Source organism: Podarcis tiliguerta (genome assembly GCF_965153285.1).
Source record: "Podarcis tiliguerta genome assembly, chromosome: 8".
NCBI classification, from domain to species: domain Eukaryota; kingdom Metazoa; phylum Chordata; class Lepidosauria; order Squamata; family Lacertidae; genus Podarcis; species Podarcis tiliguerta.
In genome coordinates, this window is record NC_139541.1 from 72048003 (window position 1) to 72072221 (window position 24219).

The 24219-nt window shown below is 47.2% G+C and overlaps 2 protein-coding genes across 4 annotated transcripts; both read left to right on the top strand.

Moving 5' to 3' along the window:
• The first annotated feature begins 4064 nt into the window (after positions 1 to 4064).
• Positions 4065 to 10800, top strand: LOC310685085 (chemerin-like receptor 1). Of its 3 annotated transcripts, none has more exons than XM_083456711.1 (3): positions 4065 to 4224; positions 8201 to 9168; positions 10457 to 10800. In XM_083456711.1, exons 2-3 carry the CDS (start codon positions 8206 to 8208, stop codon positions 10478 to 10480), a joined length of 987 nt encoding a protein of 328 aa, XP_083312837.1. In that variant the 5' UTR covers positions 4065 to 4224; positions 8201 to 8205; the 3' UTR covers positions 10481 to 10800. The 3 variants fall into 3 exon arrangements, 2 of the variants coding, with proteins under 2 accessions (XP_083312837.1, XP_083312838.1); XR_014515059.1 differs by lacking the exon at positions 10457 to 10800 and adding an exon at positions 9716 to 9776 and having other exon boundaries at positions 4068 to 4224; positions 8201 to 9677; XM_083456712.1 differs by lacking the exon at positions 10457 to 10800 and having other exon boundaries at positions 4068 to 4224; positions 8201 to 10168.
• A 9948-nt stretch (positions 10801 to 20748) lies between these two features.
• LOC310684088 (C3a anaphylatoxin chemotactic receptor-like) lies at positions 20749 to 23190 on the top strand. Its single transcript, XM_083454551.1, has 2 exons — positions 20749 to 20843; positions 22016 to 23190. Exon 2 carries the CDS (start codon positions 22066 to 22068, stop codon positions 23158 to 23160), a length of 1095 nt encoding a protein of 364 aa, XP_083310677.1. The 5' UTR covers positions 20749 to 20843; positions 22016 to 22065; the 3' UTR covers positions 23161 to 23190.
• The last annotated feature ends 1029 nt before the right edge of the window (positions 23191 to 24219 follow it).

Genomic DNA, 24219 nt, shown 5'->3' on the forward strand with positions numbered 1-24219 from the left:
TTTGCTTATTCACTCTCCTTCTTCCTTCAAATAAAACATTTTGCTTATTCACATATAAACTCTTTATTTTACCTTTCAAAGCATTTGAGGCATGCATTCCCACCATGCATTGGACAGACCCAGCAACATTACTGTCAGGGAACTGCCATCGGAGCAGGAGGAGGTGAGAGGGCTCTCGGACGATGGTGGAGAGGGTACCAGTAGGAGGAGGGATAGCCCATACGCTGGGGAAGGAAATCAGCGTAACACCAGTGGAGAAGGGGAGGAGATAGAGGAAGCGGAGAGTTGGCTCCAAGACTCTTCGCGGAGAGGGGACAAGTGCTCCGTTACCCACACCCACAGCGCGCAAAAAGCTTGCACGCAGGCAACGGTGGAGGAGACTGGGCGTGAAGCAGCTTTTATGTTGGAAGCGGTTTAAGAAACGCCCCTTGACGGATTCTGCCAGCGACTGAGGCAGCCACGAGATAGAGGCTGCTCTGTCAGACAGGGTTCAACCATGCAAGATAGCCACAAGTAAAGGCAATTTACGCACAAGCAATCCCTAGAACCATAACAATTACAATGAAGGAGGGAAGGCCAGCAAGACCTGAAGCAAAAGACCTTAATTGATCCTTTGAGGGCTACATTTTGTCCTCCATTTCAAGTCACTGCAAATTCTACAGAAACTTATTTGCTTTGTTTTGCCCGACTTACTTTTGCCCTGCAGTCTTCAGCCCCTGGCTCCGCCCACCCTCAGAATGTGGCCCTCAGAATGTTGGCCACATAAAATCCACTCTGTGGGCTGAAAGGCATTATCTACCTTTGCTGCCGAAAGCACCACTGCTAATACATCCAAACCTGCCTTTCTTCCACATAAGGGACTGGGGCATTCAGGGTGAGCCACGTAGGTGGAATCAATCTCCACAACCACAGTGTTGTGCAGTTCTGCTGAGACCAGATGGGGTGACAGATGAGGTCCTTGTGGTCCAGACCAGTGGTTGGAAAGACTATGGTAAACCTCTCCAGAGTCATGGAGGACTTGACAAATCTGCATATACCTCTGAAAGACCACACAGATCTGCTATTGGGTCCCTGTAGCACAGATTCACAGCGGCAAAACGTCCTTGCAGGTTATTAACAGGACTTTTATTTGAAGTGCATATGCAGAACAAAGGTACAGGGCGATAAATACGAACCTGCACACCCAGTCAGGGTGTGCCCCCTTTATATAGATTTGCAGAATAGAATACCACCTGATCTCTTGTAAGTCACCTGATTTCTTGTAAACCACCTGATTTCTGGGAAATCAAAACTTATAATAAGTTCCTATTACCATGTAAGGTCTTGGTCTTCCCTCCCTCCTTCCTGCAACCTCACTCATCCTGGCATTACAATAAATCCTTGTTCCTTATCTCTATCCGCCCAAGCTAGACATTCCAATGAGAGGCCCATTTGCACTGTAACATTTAAGCATGTCCTTCTGGTTGGTGTAGAAACCTCCCCTTTTAGGATAATAATAACAACAATTATATTGTAATATGCCCCTTCACCTCCATGGAAGGAAAGTCCACTATCTTCATTACTCTTAGACTCACAGACTTTTCAGCAGCTGTTACACCTGGAAAGTTCTTGAGCTTTTTTTTTTTTTAGAAAACCACCGAAATTGTTGAGCTTCTTTTAGACAAACCCCAAAGTTGTTGTTGGGTTTTCTTTTACAAAAACACACAAAAAAACCAATGCTTGATTTTTCGATTGACTTGCCTAAGATCCAGGACAAAGCACCTTTCAAGAATTCCCTCCCCCCACCCCCGACACCAGTTGCACCAGTAATGTCCAGGAAAACCCGGATATATGGCAGCCCTTGTTACCATTGGAAAGTATTTTGTTCACAGTTATGTATAGCAAATTTGATCAGTATTATAAACCATTCCTCTACACAGTCCTTCTACAGGCACATTACATGGTTTGATTCCCTAAGGCTCAGAGAATACTGGAGACGTACGTCTTCGTAATATGTACTTGATTAAAAAAATACACAGGCAGGCCATGGGTGGAGACAAACAGTTTGTAGGCAGTAGCATTCATTTATGTCTAGTAGCATTCATTTATGAGATTTCCCACTTGACTCCTGAGACAAATCGAAATGATCAAGATGTACCTATTAATTCTGAAGCAGAAATTCAAATCTTTTTGCAAAATTCATTGGGGAGCAAAATTCCCCCCACTGCTAATGCAAAAGAATAGCTTTCATACATAATGCAGGTCCCTCTCTTAGCATCTGAAAGCTGCTGCATGCAGACCATTACTCAGAATGTGAGGCCATTATTCAATCTTGTGTATGGAAACAGAATCTCAAAACCCCCTTCTCCAATGTTGATAATCACCCCAGATTTCAATGGATGAGATTGACTCTCTATGCAATTTTGCAAGGGCGTCCATTCCGCAACATCCTGTTCTTTCACACCTTAATCTGCTTTGCAGTTTTACTTCCTGTTTGATCAAACCATATGTGATCTTAACTTCATAGTTCTGCGCTTGACGGCAGGGGTTTCCTCCTTAAGAAATATCTGGGAGGGGAGGACAGCAATCTAGATTAGGACTCTGGTGTGACACTACGTTCACAATTCAAAGTGTTGGTGTGGACCTTTAAAGCCCTAAACAGCCTTGGCCGGGTATACCAGAAGGAGCATCCCCACCCCACCCCCCACCCCCCATTGTTCTGCCCAGACACTGAGATTCAGCACTGAGGGCCTGCTGGCAATTCCCTCATTACGAGAAGCCAAGTTACAGGGAACCAGGCAGAGGGCCTTCTCGGTAGTGGCACCCACCCTGTGGAACACCCTCCCATCAGATGTCAAACAGATAAACAACTATCTGACATTTAGAAGACATCTGAAGGCAGCCTTGTTTAGGGAAGTTTTTAATGACTGATGTTTTAATGTCTTTTTAATCTTTGTTGGAACCCACACAGAGTGGCTGGGGAAACCCAGTCAGATGGGCGGGGTATAAATAAATTATTACTATTATTATTATTATTATTATTATTATTATTATTATTATTATTATTATTATTAATCTGGAGCAGCCTTCCTCAATCTTGGGCCCCCAGATGTTGTTGGACTATGATGCTCATCACCCCCAGCTAGCAGGACAAGTGGTCAGGGATGATGGGAGTTTTAGTCCAAGAACACCCAACAGTCTGTACCTGGGTGAGGAACAGAGAGAAAGGGAGTGGTTATGTTGCTGTATGATATTCTATTGCTCTAGATGGGAGCACAGGTGCCGACTATGCAGGGCCCTGGGTGCCCGGGCACACGAAATATTTAAATGAAGGGGCTGCCCCCACCCCCCCCAATTCCACTTGGTAGTCTGCGCATGCCATGGGGCGTCTGTGTGTCATGTCGGCACGCCCCCCACAGCATGCACACAGGGCAATCCAAATTAACATATAACAAATACAAATATCCAAATTAGCACATAACATTTAAAAACAATTTGAAGCAACCCCCCCCCATCCCAAATAAAACAACACCCACCCACCCAAGTATTTCAATGCAATTCCTCGCATTGGTTCACCCAATGCAAATTGCGGGAAATTTGTAGGGAAGGGCTGTGCTTGAGGGCAGAATTATGCCATGTGCGTCACACGTGGTTTGGTTCTCAGTTCAATAAAAATGAAATGTGTTGTGGCTGTTGAGGTCTTGCAACTCACTGTAGACATGACTGCATGACCACCACCCCGCTTCCAGTACTTGGAACTCACTAACAGATAACTGCCTGTGCTCTCTCTGATCGTTGCTCCATACTTTCCCTGCAGGAGGGAAAGGCCATAGCTCAGTGGCAGAGCCTCTGACTTGCATGTATTCAATCCCCAGAATCTCCAGGTAGGGCTGCCTGGAACTCTGCAGAGCCTCTGCCAGCCAGTGGAAACCACACTGGCCTGGACGAGCCAATGGTCTGGCATGGTATAAGGCACATTCCTTTGTTCATAAGAGTCTCCCGGGAACTGAGCACTCGGATGTCACAGCTACTGATTTCCCTGCCCCATCTGTTGCATCACTGTCCGGGTTGTGCAAAGTGAGGAACAAACTGTTGTGTACTACAGTCTTTGTTGCAACCGAGCTTTCGCTGTCTCCCTCCTTGTATTGATATAACTCACTGGAGAGGAGGCGGCCATTGAATACATCCCTGGCTAAGAACCAGCTTGTCCTGAAGGCATATCGAATCTGCACATAGTGAGTCAAGGTATGTGCAGGACCTGTGGCCTGTAGTGGGCTTTCTTTTCTTTTTTTCCAAACTTGAAGGTGGGAGGAGAGGGCTGTTGTTGCCCCCGTAATTCATTTCTGTTCCCCTGTGGCTCCTGATCAAGGAGGTGCGGAAGGCTTTTGCAGTCTTTCAAATACCTGAAAAACCTATTTTGCAACCACAGAGGGACCAGGATGGGAGGAATCAATATGCTTAAAGTGAGCAACTCTCTTAAAAGCTCTTTTTTAACTGCCTCTTTGTTGGCAGTTGAGCTCCATCGTGGGTTATTTCCCCAAAGGCCTGGCACACTGATAATTCATTATGTGGATCACAGATCCTGATCCTCATTACCTGCTTGTGGGCTTCCCAGAGGCATCTCATCAGCCACTGAGGGACACTGTGTGCTTGACTTGGAAACCCATTTCATCGGTCCAGTTCAGTTCCTCTTAGAGTCTCATTTTCCCAACTGCAGGGGGTTGGACCAGATGACTCGCAGGTGTCCCAGTCACCTGTACAATTCTATGGTTCTGTGAAAACAAGGGTGCGTGGCACCACACAGGATTGGATCCTCTTGCTTAACAGCTGCTAGACAGGAGGCTCTGGTTCTGTGTAGCGCTGCATCACAAGTGGCTTTTGGGGGGGGCTGTTTATCAAGCAGCACCCACACCCCACAGAAAGCCATTTCCGAGCTTGGGAGGAGAGGGAGTTGCGGGTTAACCCCTCCCACACACGCGGGGGCTGGCCTTTTGCCCCCGCGAGATTCAGGGAATCCCCGGACGTGCCTTCGACCCAGCCCGCCAATCAGCGGGCAGGGGAGGCGTGGCCTAGCCTACTTAAGGCCAGGCACGTCCGGGGACCGCCCGGCATTGGCAGGGGTTAATTGTTATGCAAATGAATGGGGGGGGAAGGAAGCGCCATCACCTTCCCCCAAGGATAAGGGTAGTCCGGTAGAGGACTCCGGGGGGCGTTGCCTTGTCCGAAACCTAGGGAGGTAAGGGCCTCCGGCACGCCCCAGAGCGGTGACAGGCGTGGGATCCTAGTTGGCGTACTTCAACAGGACTCCCACGACTTGTGGATAACCCTTCCCGGTCTCCATGCCGGGTAGTCGATAGGAGCCAATGCCTAAGGCCAATACCTTTCAATTCTGTAATCAATAAAGTTGTGGCCTTTTTATGCCCATTAACCTTAAATAACGTGTCCAGTGTCTTCATTTCACCTGGGGGAGGGGACTTGCCACGCAATTGGTGCCTCAACAATTCTTAAGCAGAGGCTTCGATCCTGTCGAGAAGGAAAGAGAGGTCTCTTCTTCTGAGAAGATACAGCCTTTCCGGTCGAGTAGGTCGCAAACTTTCCCACTCAGTTTTTCTGCCCTGTCTGCTTCTCCATCTTGCCTGGTAGCCTGCGCCCTGATAATCACCCTGGGCATAGTTTTAACTTTGGAAAGGTGGCGTGCAAATAAAATGGTTGATTTGCTGATTGAATTTCATCAGAATAATAATAATTAATAATAATAATTTTTTATTTATACCCTCCCAAGGCCAGGCTCAGGGCGGCTAACAAGCAATAATAAAAACAAGTTGAATGAAAACAACTTAAAAACAAGATTAAAATACAACAGTAAAATATTGAAACAGTAAAATATTAAAATGTCAAAATACAGCCTCATCACAGGAGGAGAAAGGAAAAAGAAAGAGGGGGAGGGAATCAAATTGGCTCCAAGCCAAAGGCCAGGCAGAACAACTCTGTCTTACAGGTCCTGCGGAAAGAAATCAGATCCCGCAGGGCCCTGGTCTCATGAGGCAGAGTGTTCCACCAGGCCAGAGCCAGTGTTGAAAAGGCCCTGGCTCTGGTTGAAGCCAATCTAACTTCCTTAGGGCCCTGGACCACTAGGGTGTTGCTATTTATGGACCTTAAGGTCCTCCATGGGGCATACCGGGAGAATCTACCTCTCTTTTCAATAATTTCCAAGTGAAATTCCTCCCCGCCCACCCACCCCCCCATTAATGTATACCTGAAGGAGCATCTCCACCCCCATCGCTCCACCTGGACATTGAGGTCCAGCTCCGAGGGCCTTCTGATCCGTGAGAAGTGAGGTTACAGGAAACCAGGCAGAGGGCCTCCTCGGTAGTGGCACCCACCCTGTGGAACGCCCTCCCATCAGATGTCAAGGAAATAAACAACTAACCAGTCAGGTGGACAGCATGTAAAATTGTTGTTGTTGTTAAAACAGGGAATGGTCACTAAACTGCACAAGGCATTTTTGGTTCTGCGCCAGCATTGGATGGCATCTGTGTCACCACAAACTTTTACTCAAGGACTCGTTTTGGACCAGCTCCTCTGGCTTTTCAGACAATGGGGGAAGCTGCTGTCTCAGCCCACAAAGGGGAAGTTGTGGTCTCTTCTGAGCTCAGTGTTGTCGCTGGTTTCATAACTTCCAGAATGTGTGATGCTCTAGGCATGGGGTGAAGGAGGGCCTCGGGGGAGCAAGACACAGTCAAGCTTGGCAGCCCAAAGAGAAAATCACATCAAGAAGTTGTTGCAGATGCACATTGTGATATTGGAAGCGTATAGATAGTTCTGCTTGCATTGTGATTGCACATGAGTAGCCCAGGCATGCTGAGTCCTCACAGATGCTCAGCCTAGAGATTAAACCAGGTTATCACTGCCATCTCGAGTTATTCCTTAGGCCAGTTGTTAGAAGCTGCGGGATTGGAGAACGCTCTTGTTTTCAGTTCCTGTTTGCTAGTTCCCGCAGGCACCTAGTTGACCATTGTGAGAACAGAATGCTGGACTTGATGGACAATGGCAGGCTCATCCAGCAGGCTCATCTTATGTTCTTATATGCGAATGTTCTGGCATTCCTCACCCAACATACCTCATTGAATTCAGGAGGACTGACTTATAAGCAGTAATTCTAAGAAGCAATTAAAATTGTTTCAGCAGTTTGCTTCATTACAGGGTGTGTGCCTTGCATTGTAGAAGTGGGATTGAATCTAGGCCTACAGTTCTCAGGCAAATTCTCCTAACACATTTTCCTACTCCCCCCCCCCAAAAAAAAGTGTACGTCAGTCAAAACGACATTAAAAAAATGTGTTTATTAAGAGAAAATTGCACTACAATGCTCGGAAATTGTCATTTTTATAATTGCTGCAGAAATGTGGAGAACCAAATTTAAGACCGGAAAAATAAGAAACAAAAAATGCCAAATTTGGTATATCCTTCCATCCCTAGCCATGCCTAACTTGGGGCCATTCATTTCAATGGGTCTACTCTGAATAAAACTTAGTTGGATACAACTCTCAGTTGGCACATGTAAAATACAGTGGTACCTCGGTTTTCAAGCATCTCAGAAGCCAAACGGTTTGGTTTTCAAGCACCCAAAACCCGGAAGAAATTGCTTCCATTTTCGAATGCGCCTCAGAACTCGCACGGCTTCCACTGTGGGTGTTTTTTTGTGTGTGGGTGTTTTCAAATTTCTCCATTGACTTTGCAGACTGCCCTTTGTGCCTCGGTTGTCGAACGTTTCAGAAGTTGAATGGTCTTCCAGAATGAATTACGTTGGACAACCGAGGTACCACTGTACTAGATAGATAGATAGATGAAAGAAGCCTAAGAAAAAAATCAAAATCTAAGACTGGCCAGTAAAGACTGAAGATGCTCAGTGATCACAGAATGCTGAATGTCTATTGTAGGGAGAGGGGACCTGGAAGGAGAGGAATGGAATATCTTGAGAGAAGGAATAGCTGGCTGGCTAGAACACTGAACAAGGGCACTCCACACTACAACTCTTCTTACAGGTCCCACTCATTCCCACTGATAGCATATTCAGGGGCTCTGCACTAACTGGTACCACAGCAATATGACGGCCCCCCACAGGTGTTAAGTCAGTATTTTTTAAACGTATTGCCAATAATCCAAGGTGTGAGATTTAGAGCGGGGAGAAAGACACTAAATATGGCCTGTTTCCTTTCTGCAGACATCATGAACTCCTCCTCAGCTGACCAGGTTGACACCACACCGGTGGAAGCTGCCATGCGCCACATCGCCATAGTAACCAACGTCATCATTCTGATCCTGGGCGTTAGCGGCAACGGGCTGGTGGTGTGGGCCGTAGCCAAGCGGGAGAAGCGCAAAACCTTCACCTCCACCTGCTACCTCAACCTGGCTGTGGCAGACCTCCTCTTCTCGGCCGGCCGTATCCCTGCCCTTGTGCAGGAGATCATGTATTCCAGCTGGCCCTTTGGCCTCGCCTTGTGCAAGCTCCACACTTTTGCCCGCTACCTCACGGTCTTCACCAGCGTCTTTGTCCTCACCATCATCAGCGTACACCGCTGCCTGTTGATCTCGAGGCCCGTCTGGGCCCGCAACCACCAGGGCCCTCGCTTTCAAGTCCTGGCATGCACTGGGGCATGGATGCTAGCTCTCGCCTTCAGCATCCCTTATCTGGTGGTGCGCCATGTTGAAATAAAAAATGGATTGCCCTACTGTGTCTATCGGGGAGATCTCAAGAGAGCCACAGACCTGCCTCTGAGGCTGAGCAGGTTCTTTGGAGCGTTCCTGGTGCCCTTCATCATCATCGCTGTGGCCTACTTGGTTCTGATTTGCAAGCTCCGCGGGCGGCGCTGGGAGGGCTCCCACCGCACCTTCGCTTTGGTGGCCACCATTGTGGTTCTCTTCTTCGTCTGCTGGCTCCCCCACCACATCTTCGTACTTCTCAGCACCGTGTCAGTAGAAAAGCACATGTGGGGGATTGGGCTCAAGCTGTCGAATGCTCTGGCGTACCTCCACAGTTGTGTCAACCCCGTGCTATATGGCTTCGTGGGGTATATCCGAAACAGGGGCCTCCATCGACGGGCTTCTTTCTTGGGGCTCTTCCGCAAAGCACTAACTGAAGAGGATGAGGTCTCCGCTGGGGCAGAAGCATCACGGAGCCTTAGTCAGAAGGTCTGAGAAGCAGTGAAATGTTGGGACATTCTCACAGGGAAGGCTTTGCCATGAAGTCCCCTGGCTACTTTACTTTCAGAAAAGATGGGAGGTTGCATTGCCTGTAACAAGAGATCTGGTGATCAGGAGAGCTGACATTGATTCTGTACCTGTGACCTCCTTGATACCCAGAGCTGGATCTAGGCTTTAAATGTGCTCTCCAGAAAGATGACTTCTGTGGGCTTCTTGCCTCCACCTAAACACTGCCCATTTCCTTCTGCATCTGGACCTAATTTCAACCACTACCTAGAGCAGTAGGCAGACTAAGGCAGCTGCCTCCAGAAGCAGACTTTGGGTGTTATGAAAACTCTATTATTTAGCTTAATCATATTGCATTTTTTTGTCAGAGAGGGGTGAGATGGTTTTTGATTTTTTTGCCTCTGGAGCCAAAACAACTTGACTAGCCTTGGAAACTTTGCACCTTGATTTAGAACTGAAGAGTGGGGAGCATCTGCCTTGGGCCACCATGTGTCTTGGGCCTGCTCTGGTCCAGAAAATAATGGCAAAGATATTTGAAGATGACTATCATATTTCCACACAGTCTCCTCTCACCCAAGCTAAACATACCCAACCATTCCTCATAAGGCTTGGTTTCCAGACCCTTGATCATCTTGGTTGCCCTTCTCTGCACACCTCCCAGCTTGTCAATATCCATCTTAAATTGTGGTGCCCAGACCTGGTTACAGGACTCCAGGTGTGGTCTGACCAAAGCAGAATAGAGTGGTGCTATTACTTCCCTTGATCTGGACACTATACTTGATGCAGCCTAGAAGAACATTAGCCTTTTTTCTTTTCTGCTGATGCATCATGCTGTTGACTCACATCAAGCTTGTGGTCTACTAAGACCCCTAGATCCTTTTCACATGTACTACTAGCAAGCCAGGTTCTCCCCATCTGCAACTGGTTATTTCTTTCTAAATGCAGAACCTTACATTTGTATCTATTAAAATTTGTTTCATTACTTTTGGTCCAGTTCTCCAATCATTTAAGGTTGTTTGGCACACCAATTCTGTCTTCTGTAGCTACTGCTTCCAGTTTGGTATCATCTGCAAATTGGTCATAGGGCTTCGGTAAATTTTGAAATTGGATTTGAATTAACTCTTGGCTTTAATAGGATGCATTTGATGTGAATTTAATTTTGGCTTGTTTTCTATTTTGATATTTGCTACATTCTGTTATATTGACTTCCATTCCGATCTGCTAATTGAGTTGTTTTCTGTTTTGCTATCCTATGCTATGGCTTCCCTAGGGAAAGCAAAAACGCAGAATATAAGCAGCGAATAAAATGGAAGAGAAAGGACATTCTAGAAATTTCAGCTTAGTGTGAACACGTGCAAAATTGCCTTTGAAGAAGTTGTCTGTCCCCATCGCCGCCGCCACCTGGTTTCATTATCCCTTGGCCATCTGTACTCAGGGAGGTGTGTGTTACAGCTTTCTATCCTCTAAAGGTCACTCTCCTATCCTTTCAGGACTACCTCATAAACAATACACAGTCTAGACAGTCTCTTTCCAAAGAACAGGTATATTATATTATCCATCAACCTAATTTGTCTTTCCTTTTTCTCTGTCTTTCGTAGAAGGTTCAATTATTGCACACATTGCACACATAAAGTTCCTACTCAACTACACTCTGTCTCACCTACATTCTGTCTCATGAGGCCGTTCCATTCCTTTTGATAAGGCTTGACCCTGACCTGCATTTTCCTCCTGCCTAATCCCTGGCTCACTGCAGGGCCCATCATGGATGCAAAGATATATCTTTGGAAATGGCAAGGCAATGTGTTATCAAGAAATGCTTGCTCAAAGGCATTTCTGTTATCTCACCAAATCATCTGGGGCTGTACTCTGAAACATTGGCTGGCGGTTGAGAGTAGATTAAAAAAAAAAATATCACAGAATTTTAGACTGGGAAGGGACCTTGGGTGGAGGAATCTACGCATTTCAGTTTCTCTGAGTTTCTCATCCCCCCCCCCCCCAATTTTAAATTGAGATATTCACATTTCCACTTTATCTTGCAATTTTTTAAAACACAAGAATGTCCCTGTCAAGGTGGCCAATATTCAGGGGTCATGTAGGGTTGCCATATTTCAAAAAGTAAAAACTAGGAAACCCCAAAAGCTGTTGAGTTGAGCTTTTTTTTAGGAAACCCAAAAAGGTGTTCTACCTTTGAAATCTTGGTAATGGCTGGGGAAACCCAGGAGTATAGACAGGGGTGGGCAGCACACTGCACAGTCCAGATGCCCTTCCCTATACCCCAGACTTCCCTAATTCCTCCAGCCCCTTTTGTAAATGTCAGAGTAATCATAACACGTCCTCTGAAAATGCCAGCTCAGCAAATGCTCTAATCTCCTCATAATTGCTATTATACAACCTCACCGGCTAGGTACAGAGTGTCTGCTTTCATACCTGGGTTTATATTGCCACCTAGAGGCAAGAAGAAGCATCAAGGAGAAATCCCTTCTGCCGGTTCCGTGTCCTTCGTCCATGCAGAAAAGTCTTTCTGTACAACCACATCGTGAACTAGAATACACCATTACAAACAGTGCGGGAAATCGTTCAGATGTCTGGCTAATTAAGCAGCTGCAGATGACTGGCTAATTAAACTGTGCAAGGCCCCTGAATCAGTTTGGGGCCCAGATCCAGGTTAGACTGCCCTGGATCATGCCATGTCACATCAAGGCCACTCCAAAGCACTGGATCATGCCCTGAATGGACTTGTGGCAGCCAGGCATAGGACATATTGATATTCACTGCCCAATAGGAAAGCTTCTCAGCAGCTGTCTTCCTGTTCTGCTAGTGACGAAGAATTATGTGTAACTCAAAACCTAGACCAGGGGTCTGCAACCCGCGGCTCCGGAGCCGCATGTGGCTCTTTTACACCTTTGCCACGGCTCTGGGGCGGATACTAGCTAGGGGAGGAGGCGCATTGTGCGCCCCGACACTCCCCACTGTGGCAGGCACTGTACTGGCTGTGATGTCGCATGGGGTCGGTGCGTGCGTTAGTCACGCACTGTCCCGACGTCACCTTCTCGCCTGCCCGCCCGCTACATTGTAAGGGGCATGTATGCTGGTCACTGCATTGAAAGGGGGCATGTACGCTGGTCACTGTTTTGAAGGGGAGTGAAGAACACACACACACAAAAAAAGTAACTTGTTAATTTAACGTTTATTTCTATGAGGAGGAGTAATTCTGAGGGGTCAAACAAAGAAATAACAAAAACGTGACAAAAACGTTATTTTTATAATGACGAGTTTTGCGGCTCCCAGTTTTTTTTCCTTCGGAAACGGGTCCAAGTGGCTCTTTTTGTCTTAAAGGTTGCAGACCCCTGACCTAGACCAATATAAATTTAATTTCATTGTCCCTTAGAATTCCTCTTATTTTCCAGCGCCTTTGTTCCAGGTTAGTAAAATGTGAAGTCAATTGGCACTGCATAATGTAGAACTTCATAACTTTGATAGTGATTTCTACTCCCTGTGCCAGATGCTACCGTGTTTCCTTTGCCAAGGTAGCTCTGACCCTTCGATCTCTTCCAGAGCCAACGCCCCACACTTCTTCATCATCAACTCTCTGGGCTCCAACGTTGCCCTTGGCAACTCAGGAGAGGAAGAGAGCTTAACCTGTGAAAAGGAACGCTCCTACGAGACTCAGATACAAGCTGCCTGTCCTGGAAACTGCTTACAGGTGGCCTTTCAGGGGAAGCAGCAGCTCTTCGGAACATTTGCACAAGCGGTGCCAGAAAGGACGCTTTCTTGCCAGGAATGCATCACTTATAAACCGCAGAGACTGAGCTGCACAAAGAGCCTAAGAGCATCAAAGGGCTTCTGTTGCTAATCTCCCTGCAGTCAGAGGCTGGCTCGGGAAGGGCAAGGAATCTGCATCGCAAAGCCTGCTCCGCTTTGGGATGCTGGAATCAGCATAGTGGCTGGGCTGCCAGAGCAACGTGAGGAGGATGCAATAGGGCCGGTGTGCGCCCTGCAAACCAACCCAATCGGACTGCTTGGAAGGGCGCAAAACTACCCTGTTGCGTCCTCCTCACGTTGCTCTGGCAGCCCAGCACGGCTCTCCCCGAGCGGAAGAGAGGTGCAGTAGCGAAGGACAGGGCGGCAATGGAGCTGTCGGGCGTCCCAGCTGCCGCCTCCCTCCCCGCCCCCCCTCCAGCGGGACCAGAGCTGCCCGAAAAATGATAAATAGAAGTGGTGAGAAAGCACGGGCGTAGCCAGGATTTATGTCTGAGGGGGGCAGAACCTCAGTTATTTTTATTGATTTACTTGATTGAGGGGCAGGTCTCTCCCCCCCCCCCCCTCCACAGGAATCCAGTTCTGCTTGGGACAGTGCCTTCCTTCGCTTGTCCTCCCCTTCCAGGCGGATTTAGTCCAGATCAGCCTAACAGAGGGACTTGCTGCCAGGAAGAGCGCCTGACCCCGTGGTGCGCAGCGTGCGAGAGGCGAGCTGAGCATCCCCCTGGCCGGGCGGTGCCTGTTCCTCTCGCCTTGCCTCAGCTGCTGAGTTTTGCCCTCGCCGTGGCTGCCTCCCTCGTTCCTTCCTGCTAGCCGCCAGGTCCCAGCTCCGTGCCTTCTCCTCCTCGTGTCGTGGGAGGCTACAGCAGGGGAGGCAAACAAAGGTCCGTGGGCCGGATGCGGCCCAATCGCCTTCTCAATCCCGCCCACGGACAGTCCGGGAATCAGTGTGTTTTTACATGAGTAGAATGCGCCCTTTTATTTAAAACGCATCTCTAGGACGGTGGGCATGTAGGGGGGGGGGTCCTGCAGTAACCATCCCGTCAGGAGGTCTGTTCCATATGATATAGGAATTGGGCCTTTAGTATGGTGGCACCTACCCTGTGGAACTCCCTCCCACTACATATATAACAGACAGGCACCATCTCTGTTGTCTTTCCTGCATCTATTCCAAACTTCCTCTTCCAGCAAGCCTTTTAAGTGGAGACTTTTTATCCCAGTCTGCATCTGCATTGGCACTATTTTAACTTCTTAAAAAATATATATGGAACTATATTCAAAGAGTGCCTGTGTGTGTGTGTGTGTGTGTGTAACTGGTGTTTTTTTTTTTAATATAGTTTATTTTACCCTTGTTTCATGGTTATAACTGTTTCATTTGGTTTCTATAATATAGTTTCTATAAACTTTTGGGTTTGGTGGATGTGCATCAGTAAACAAGGGGAATTAAGACTAAGAGAGCTGAGTGGGAGGGTGGTCGTGTAATCTCACTGTATACAAGTTGTACAAGTGACAATAAAGTATTTCAATTTCAATTACAGTGGTACCTCAGGTTACATACACTTCAGGTTACATATGCTTCAATTTACAGACTCCGCTAACCCAGAAATAGTCCTTCGGGTTAAGAACTTTGCTTCAGGATGAGAACAGAAATCGTGCTCCGGCGGCACGGCAGCAGCAGGAGGCTCCATTAGCTAAAGTGGTGCTTCAGGTTAAAAACAGTTTCAGGTGAAGTACGGACCTCCGGAACGAATTAAGTACTTAACCCGAGGTACCACTGTATAATTGTATGTTTTATTGTTGTAACCCTCCCTGGGGCCCAAACGGTAAAGGATGCGTAAGGAACCTAATGAAACACAGAAATAATACATACTGTCAGACTCTGCCTGCTTAACACAGCGCTATGCTGACAAAAATTGGAAGGAGGAGGGGAGACCACATGCGTTACACATCGTTAAACCGCATGTCACAAGATGACAATAAATGCACACACTGCAAGCAGGAACTATCTCAAGCCCAATGCACTGAAAAATATATTTTAAGTTTTGATGAGAGTAATTGTAATAGTATGAAGAGAACACTGTGTTCATTGTCCCTTGGAATTCAAACCTGAGAGGAAGCTGATCTTTTGCTCATTACAGCTGCTCAAAAAGATCTCAGATAGGAGGGTTGAGAAACAGCTTTGAGAGTTACTGCCAGTCAGAGTAAATGATATGAAGCTACATCAGGGGTGGGGAAACATTGGCCCACCATATGTTGCTGGACTGTCAGTGGCTGATGGCCAAGTTGAATATGTTTCACCTCCACTGTCAGAGACTGAATAGCAGGTCCTAGACTGTCACTCTAACCACTATACTACCGCTGCTTCCTAGGGTACCTGGTCCTTCCCTAAAGCATGTGGTGATGGCAAAGGGCAGCTTTCCCCAGAATGCTTATGGGCTTTTTGTACAGAAAAGGGAGGCAAGGGTTCATTTGGAAACTCTGCTTGCAAATCAACAAGGCCGAATGGGTTTTTCCGGGGGTGAGAAGAAGTAGCCACTTCAGGTCAACATGGTCACTGGTGGAAAACCAGGCAGGAACCATTAGCAAACCAAAGAGATTCACACAATTTGTACGCCAGGGTGTTCCAGGCCTATGCAGTAGCCTCAGGGCCCAGAGACCTCCTTTTGATCTGTCAGCTTTCGAACCCAGCGGCGCTGTGAATTTAAGCAGCTACGTGCTCCCACTGTTAATCTAAGCAAGGGCAGGTCCATCATTTCAGATGCGCTCACCACCTCCTCGACATGCCAGCATCCTTGCCAAGCCCTCGCAGGCAGCACTCGGAACGCCTGGCTTCCTTTTGTCGTCGTCGTCATTTTTCTGGGAACAATGCCTCGAGAGCGTTTGCTCCCTCTCAGTTGCAGAGACGATTGTGCTCACATTGGCAATAATCCCCTGCCGCTTTTAGCCCTTCTGGAAGCTGAACGCAAATGATGCAGGCGATGGCTCATAGCTAAACCCCCCCTCCTCCTCCTCGCCTCCCCGCATCCATGCACCTTTCAGATGGATTTGCAGGGAAATTAAGACTTGCAGATGCAAAAGGATGGATGTTATCCACTGAGACCCAAGGGGTACTCTCCATTTCAGCAGCTAATGAAAGGAAGGCAAGAGGAAAAACCGGGGGCCGTTTGTGTGAATTCTGAGTCTTGGCCTTCTGTTGTGGGTGCCTTCCTTGTGATTCCTGCATTGCACCTAGTCATACAGTTCTATTGTTCTATGAGATGGGGCAGCGACTGTCTCTGAACAGTTTTGCCCAGAGCAACGAGGAATGCATGTCACCATTGTTTTGAAATTGGTGTGGCAAGTGTAAATGATTAAAGCATTAGTGGTAAAGGTGAGTGTTAGAGCAACTGTTCAGCATGCAGAATGTCCCGGGTTCAGTCCCCAGTATCCCCAGGTATAGCTGGCAGGGACCCTGGTCAGTGGCGAAGCTGCATGCTCTGGCACCGGGGGTGGAGAGCAGGCGGGGGCATGGCTGGCACACATCCTGGGGGTGTGGCGTACGTCCCAGGGCATGGCACACCATCAGTGGGGGCGTGGCACCCAGCATGGTGGGGGGGTGCATGGCATGTATCCTGGGAGCAGCTGTGATGGTACACCCCTCCCCGATGGTGCCGGGGGCGGTGCACTCACCCCCCGCCCCCATTCCTCCACCAGTGACCCTGGTCTGAAACCCTGGAATACCCCTGCCAGTATCTGTACCAGTGTAAAAACAGGTAAAGGGACCCCTGACCATTAGGTCCAGTCGTGACCGACTCTGGGGTTGCGGCGCTCATCTCGCTTTATTGGCCAAAGGAGCTGGCATACAGCTTCCGGGTCATGTGGCCAGCATGACTAAGCCACTTTTGGCAAACCAGAGCAGCACATGGAAACGCCGTTTACCTTCCCGCCAGAGTGGTACCTATTTATCTACTTGCACTTTGACGTGCTTTCGAACTGCTAGATTGGCAGGAGCTGTACCATTGTAGACAGTACTAAACCAGATGCTTCAATGGCCTGAGTCAGTATAAGGCAACTTATTTTGCCCCTCTGTAAAGCAGACAGAGTAGAGCCTCCAGCCATAAGCAATGGGCCAGAGGGCAGCTTGGGTCTGATCATAAGGTGTGCAAACAAGGAAGGTTAGTTATTTAAGCGTGCCTATTTTCATCTGTCAGTTGCTGGGAGTTGGGATGCGAGAGCTACAGGAAACCAAAATCAACTGCAATGGTTTCGTCTCATGGTGTGCCGTTTCGACAGCTGGAGAGAAGGAAGACGCTGATGAGATGGTGAGATGGATAGGCGCCAAGCTGTGTCCCAAAATGCTGTTGCTGGCGGAAAGAAGATGCACCACTTTCAGGAGATGAGAAGAGATGAGACAAAGGCATCATTCAGTACCAAGGACCAAAATCTCTTCCAGCTGTGCAGGCATGCAGCCACATCCCTCACCCCCAGCAAACTTCCACAGCCTTCTTTTTTTTTTAAGAAAAAAATATTTACGATTTTCATTCTCATACATTTCAATCATTTTACAGTCATTTTAACATTTGAAAACTTGACTTCCTTCCCCCTCTTTCTGCGGATCCTTAAATTTATTTTTACATATTTTCTACATATCCAAATTAACTTTATATGTCCATTTATTCATCTGCTTTCAATATATACGCTTATGAAACTGCAGGTTATTACAATAATCCTGCCAATGTTCTAATCTGTTTACGGTTTGTTTGTAAGAAGAAGAAGAAGAAGAGTTTGGATTTGATATCCCGCCTTTCACTCCCCTTCAGGAGTCTCAAAGCGGCTAACATTCTCCTTTCCCTTCCTCCCCCACAACAAACACTCTGTGAGGTGAGTGGGGCTGAGAGACTTCAGAGAAGTGTGACTGGCCCAAGGTCACCCAGCAGCTGCATGTGGAGGAGCGGAGACTCGAACCCGGTTCCCCAGATTACGAGTCTATAGCTCTTAACCACTACACCACACTGGCTCTCTCTTTGTAAATATTCAATAAACCATTTCCATTCTTTTATAAAAAGTTTGTTGTCTTGATTTTTCATTTTTCCAGTAGGTTTCGCCGTTTCTACATATTCCCTAAGTTTTTGTATCCATTCTTCTTTTGCTGGGACTTCTTCTTTACATTTTTGGGCAAGTAACATTCTTGCCACTGTAGTCCTGTACATGAATAAATTTCTATACAGTTTGGGTAGTTCTGTCCCTATAATTCCCAAAAGGAAAGCTTCTGGGGTTTTTTTTTTGGGGGGGGGGGGTTACAAACATTATTTTAAACCTCTTTTTCAGTTCATTATATATCATTTCCCAGCCTTCAAAATGGGGCAGAAGTGTTGGTTGATGGATATCAACATAAATCCGGCAGTTCCGTTATTATTTTCTTATTGCATTTGTTGGTCCCTTCTTACACAGCAAGGTGTCCAATCAACTTACAACATATTTAAAAGCAGGAAAAATCAACAGGAGAAAAAATACATTGTAATGTGAACACCTTTACACAAAAAATATTTACATTTAAAACAACAACAACAACACAAAGCAGTCACCAGCACTGTCCAATAACAGCAGCAGAAAGGTTTGGCAGCAAAACTAATAACAAACAACTTCATCATTGTCCATCAAAAGCCGGGTGGGCAGGGCAGTGTTTACCTGGCACTGAAAAGATGTCAAGGAAGGCACCAGGCAGACCTGACTGGGGAGAGTGCTTCACCAATCCGCTCAACTTCCCAGCGGGGAGGAGTTGCGGTGGACCACATGGCCACCCACTCCCCTCCAGGGCTGGCGTCCCCGGGAGGTTCTCAGCCACATCATTCCCCTGCCGGCCAATCCGCTGGCTGGGGGGGGGGGCATGGCTGGCCCCATTTAAACTGAGATGCGAGCCAGAGAGCTTCCTCTTGGCTAACTTCCTCAATCTCCCGCCCTCCCTCTCTATTTTCAGGTTTCAAATTTGGCCTTGCTATGGACCTTGGTTGGTCGCCATTGAAGGGCCTGGTAGGAATTTTTCCACTTAGCAAATTGGCATGGGCCGTTTGGTTTTCGCCTACCTTGTAGCAATCGTCACAACTTTGTAAGGTTTGGCAGTTAGGCACTGATTGACCTTATGATGGGGGAGGTGAGGTGTGGCCATCACATGCCCCTCCAAGCTTAAGGGTATTCCGTTAAAGGAATCGGGGGGTGTGGATCTTGCCTGAAGTCCGGGGTTGGGCTAGGGCCATGCCACGACCCCTTCAGGAACCCAGGGGGAGCTTGAGTTGGTTTGCATCGATGGGGCTCCCCCTACCGGCGGTTGACCCTTACTGGACTCCCTGCGTGACGGGCAGGAGTCAGATATAGTCGGGTCAATTCCAATGCCTAAGCCAATACTGCTCACATTCTGTAACCCATAAAGTTGTGGCCTAAATTTGCCCAATAACATTAACCTAATATCTGTGTCTTTGTGTCTTATTCATCAACGAGGGAGTGGTCTCGGGGTCGTGACACACAAAGAGAGAGCCACAACAAAAAAGACCCTCTGTTTATTTTTGTTCTTGTTTTCTCTTGCCCTCCTTTGCCACTCAACAGTTTGCCGGTTAGTTGCAATCGCACAAAAGAATAGGAAGCTCCCTTTTATTGGGTTATATCATTGGTTCATTTAGCTCCCTGCTGACAGAGAAAGCATGTTAGCTCAATTGGTTAAAGCATGGTGCTGATAATGCCAAGGTCACTGGTTTGATCCCAATATAGACCATCTGCATATTTTTGCATTTCAGGGGGTTGGACTAGATGACCCTTGAGGTCCCTTCCAACTATGATTCTATGACAGGCAATCAAAATGTGGTATCTGAGTGAGTATGGGTTTCTCATTTTTCCAATCTTTACATTCAAGTCCTCCACATTTCCATATCAGTTTGTGATTTTTTTAAAAAGTACTGTACTTATGATAATGCAGTTTTGGTGATATGTGTGTTTATATGCACACTATGATGCTTTTTATTTAAAAAAAACCTTGTGGAAATTCATCAGGATTTTAGTGTGAATTTCTTCTAAAATGCACTTTTATATGCATTTTTGCCTAATGTACACATTGTAGCAGAATGACACCCCCCCCCAAAAAAAAAATATTTCCATGTTATTTTCATTGGCATGCTCTATCTATATTCGCTTTACCCTAGTACATGTGTTTTGGGGGCAAATTACTTGACTGGAGCCCTGCGTTGCAAAATTTGGAGGCATGTGAATTTCAAAGGGTAGCTGTGTTTTGGTACTCGGGTTCTTTCAGAAAGTGCAAATTAGGGAGGCTTGCTTGGAAATGCAAACTGAATCAAACTTCTCCCCCATCCCTATGTGGGCACCTGCCTCTAAAGTCTTACCCTGACATCTACCAGAAGAAGAAAAAGAGTTTGGATTTGATATCCCACCTTTCACTCCCCTTCAGGAGTCTCAAAGCGGCTAACATTCTCCTTTCCCTTCCTCCCCCACAACAAACACTCTGTGAGGTGAGTAGGGCTGAGAGACTTAAAGAAGTGTGACTGGCCCAAGGTCACCCAGCAGCTGCATGTGGAGGAGCGGAGACGTGAACCCAGTTCCCCAGATTATGAGACTACCGCTCTTAACCACTACACCACACTGGCTCTCAAGAGAAAACATGTCGAGAGAAAACATGTCTGCGTGCCTCTGAGGCCTCCTCTCTACACTGATGGCGCTGATTGTGGTGGCAGATGTTTCAGAAAGATGGCAGAGAAGGAGACAGCCAGTGATGAGCCTGATAAGAAAGACGGTTGGGGACTTGGTGCATTTTGCACGGAGGGGAGAGCAAAAGAGAAGAGGGCTGCCGAAGAAGACTTCAGAAAGCTGGAGAGAACAGCCAACAGTTGGGTAACAAAGACCCCCCAATGTCTAAGGTACGAGGTCCAGGGTTATGGGAAAGGATGGAAAGGGAGGGAAAGGCCAATGTGAGGTGTCTCAGTCCTCCGAATGTGGATGCATAAGAGAGGGTAGTAGCCCAAGCCTAAGCCTGGTTTCCCAGGCCAGATTTAACATAAGAATCTAGTAAATGGGTCTGATAGTCCACCAGTTTGTCACAAGAGCCACCCAGATGCCCATGGAAAGCAGGGATGCAGGGCTTGAGTGCAATTCCCAATGACTGGCATTCAGAAATATACTGCCTTCATCACGCAGGAGGTCCCAGCTTCAATTCCTGACTGGAAGAGATTCCTTGTCTGAAATCCCAGAAAGCTGTTGCCAGTCAGTGTATACTAGTCTAGATGGGACCTCTATAAGTCCCTTTAGAAATGACATGGAATTGTTCCTGGCCATCTGGGCCTCTGTGAATCTCCCTTTTGATTTATAAGTGTAAAATAAATAACAACAACACCAACCTGTGATTGTAAGTGGCTTTAAACTGTTTTTAACATTGTGTTTTAATTGCTGTAACCTGCCCTGGGATCTTAGGACGAAGGATGAAGGCATCTTACTATGATGGTCATGGGAGAACATAGGAATCATGGCTAGGAGCCACTGATAGTTTTCCCCTCCATGAAATTGTCTAGCCATGGCCATCACAACATCTTCTAGAAGTGTGTGACTCGGGGAACTTGTGTGCCTGTGGCTCCAGGTTTCTTGGGAATGGGACTGTCAACTATCCACCTATCAGTTTAAATCTGTGTTTCCCAAACTTGGGTCTCCAGCTTTTCTTTTCTTTTTTTGGACTACAGTTCCCATCATCCTTGACCACTGGTCCTGCAAGCTAGGGATGATGGGAGTTGTAGTCCCAAAACAGCTGGAGACCCAAGTTTGGGAAGCACTGGTTTAAAGGAATTATATTGTGGACGACGCTGTGCCAAAAATTTCTGCTATGTTCCCCCACCTCCCGTCCAACCGTTCTCCAAACTTAACACAGAAATTAAGTCGAATGTCAGGTTTCACACCTCAGATTCAAAATATGGACTTGGGAACTGGAATTTCTCCATGAAAATCGGACACCAGTTTGAAATCTGCACACACACCCTTGCCTATTCATTCCAGTTCTGTGATACCAATTTGGCATTTGTGTGGGCGTTTTGTTTTGTTTCAGGCCAAATAGAGAGAGAGAAAGAGAGAAGTGGTAAGTGAACCTGCGAAGGGATGGATGGTCTCCCCTTCTTCCAACCTGACAATGACACAGACTTTCCACCACCCAACAACAGCGACGTGTTTGACTACAACTGGACAGAAGAATGGCTCCTAGACCCTCCCTCTGATAATGCCCACATTTTGGCAGCAATGAGAATGTTTTCCTTGACAATCTACACCATCACCTTGCTCTTGGGGGCCACGGGCAACGGCCTTGTTATCTTCCTCACCGGTTTCCACATGAAGAAGACCGTTACCACTATCTGGTATCTCAACTTGGCTGTGGCCGATTTCATCTTCGTCCTTTCCCTCTCCACCGAGATAGCTTATGTGTCTCTGGGTTATCGCTGGACTCTGGGGAGGCTGATGTGCAAACTCAACACCGTGGTTCCCCTCTTGAACATGTTTGCCAGCGTCTTCTTCTTAACAGCCATCAGTGCCGACCGCTACGCTGCTGTGGTCCACCCGGTTTGGGCCTTGAACCACCGCAGTCTCCAGCTTGCTTCCCTGGTGGCTGTGTTCGTCTGGGTAGCAGCCTTGGCTCTCAGCATCCCGTACTTCAGCTTCCGTGACACGGAAGAGCTAATAGATGGCACTATACATTGCATCTACAGCTTCCATTTGCAGGATGAGGGCAGCCTAAGGACACACCGTCTCGTGGTGCTTGCTGAATTCGCGCTTGGCTTCCTAATCCCCTTCGGCATCATTCTGGCCTGCTACTGCGCCATCATGATCAAGCTAAGGGGGAAGATCTTTGGCCAATTTGGACGATCCTTCAAGATCATAGTGGCAGTGGTCATGACCTTCTTCTGCTGCTGGTTCCCCCACCACCTCTTCTCCATTCTCGAAACACTGGAAGACGATAGCCTTCAAATGCAAACCACCCTAGATATTGGCACCCCACTGGCTGAGGGCCTGGTCTGCCTCAACAGCTGCCTCAATCCCATTCTGTATGTCTTTGTCGGGTCTGACTACAAAAAGACCAGCCGCCGATCCCTCTTCCTGGCCTTTAAAGGAGCTGTCAATGACAAGTGGGCTTTCACACCTTCTTTCCCCAGCAACAGAACCTCCAGCTCCACTTCAGGAGTGGAGTCCAGCATGGTTTGAGACTTCCTTTTCACAAGTTTATGTGTAGTCCATGTTCCTTACCCACCCAAAAAGCTTCTGCCTGGTTTTGCAAACTAAACAAATTAGGAGAAGGGTTCCTTCCAGAAGACCTGTTTCTTGAGCATTCATCCTGATCTGCTTGCAGGAAGATATGGCAACACTGACTACAGAATGAGCATTCATTCTCATTTGTTTGTGGAGAGGTAAAATGATGTTGTGTCAAGGCAAGTGTACAGGCTGTCTCCCCAGCACTTTCCTTATTACAAAAAGTCTGATATTTTGGGCATAGGGGGTTGTTGATTGCACAAGTTGAAATTGCAAGTTTGTGATGGACTCCATGGGCGTAGTCAAAGGAGGGCAGGGGGGCAGTTGCCCCCCCCCCGATCAAGTAAAACAATAGCAATACTTAACTAACTGACCAAGCACATCGGTTTTGCCCCCACTAACAAAAGTCCTGCCCCCCCCCAACAAAAATCCTCGCTACGCCCATGATTGACTCCCAGAGTGTTGTCATTTTCAGGTGGAAAAGTCCTGTGCAACTTGGCAGAGATCTCTGTTAGACTCCAGAAAGAGCCTTTTTGGCAAGTTGTACCCAGATTTGGGAACTCCCTCCCATGGCACCCTCTCAGCCAGCCACCAAACTTTGAGTTCCTGCCAATTCCTGTGAGGTTAGCTTGTTTTATTCTGTTTTGACTCTGCTGCAACTGGCTTTTAGTTATCATTTGCTGCCTTTTAAAAACAAATCCTTATTTCCTTCTTGCAATATTCACGTTATATGCCTTTATGTGTGCTTCTGCAGTTGTCAGCCGTCTTGAGCATTAAGTGTGGAAAGGCACAATATAAATATTAGTAATTGATCCATGAATGTCTTTTACACATGCTGTTCCCAGTGCCGGATATACGTATAAGCTAAACAAGCTACAGCTTAGGGCCCCACTCTCTTGGGGGCCCCAAAAAAACTTAAAGGGGAAAAAACTGGATGTACATTTCCAAAATATAAGATAAAAAACAAATAAAATAAAACCTACATACAGCAACAGTGTTTTGTGTTTTGTAGGC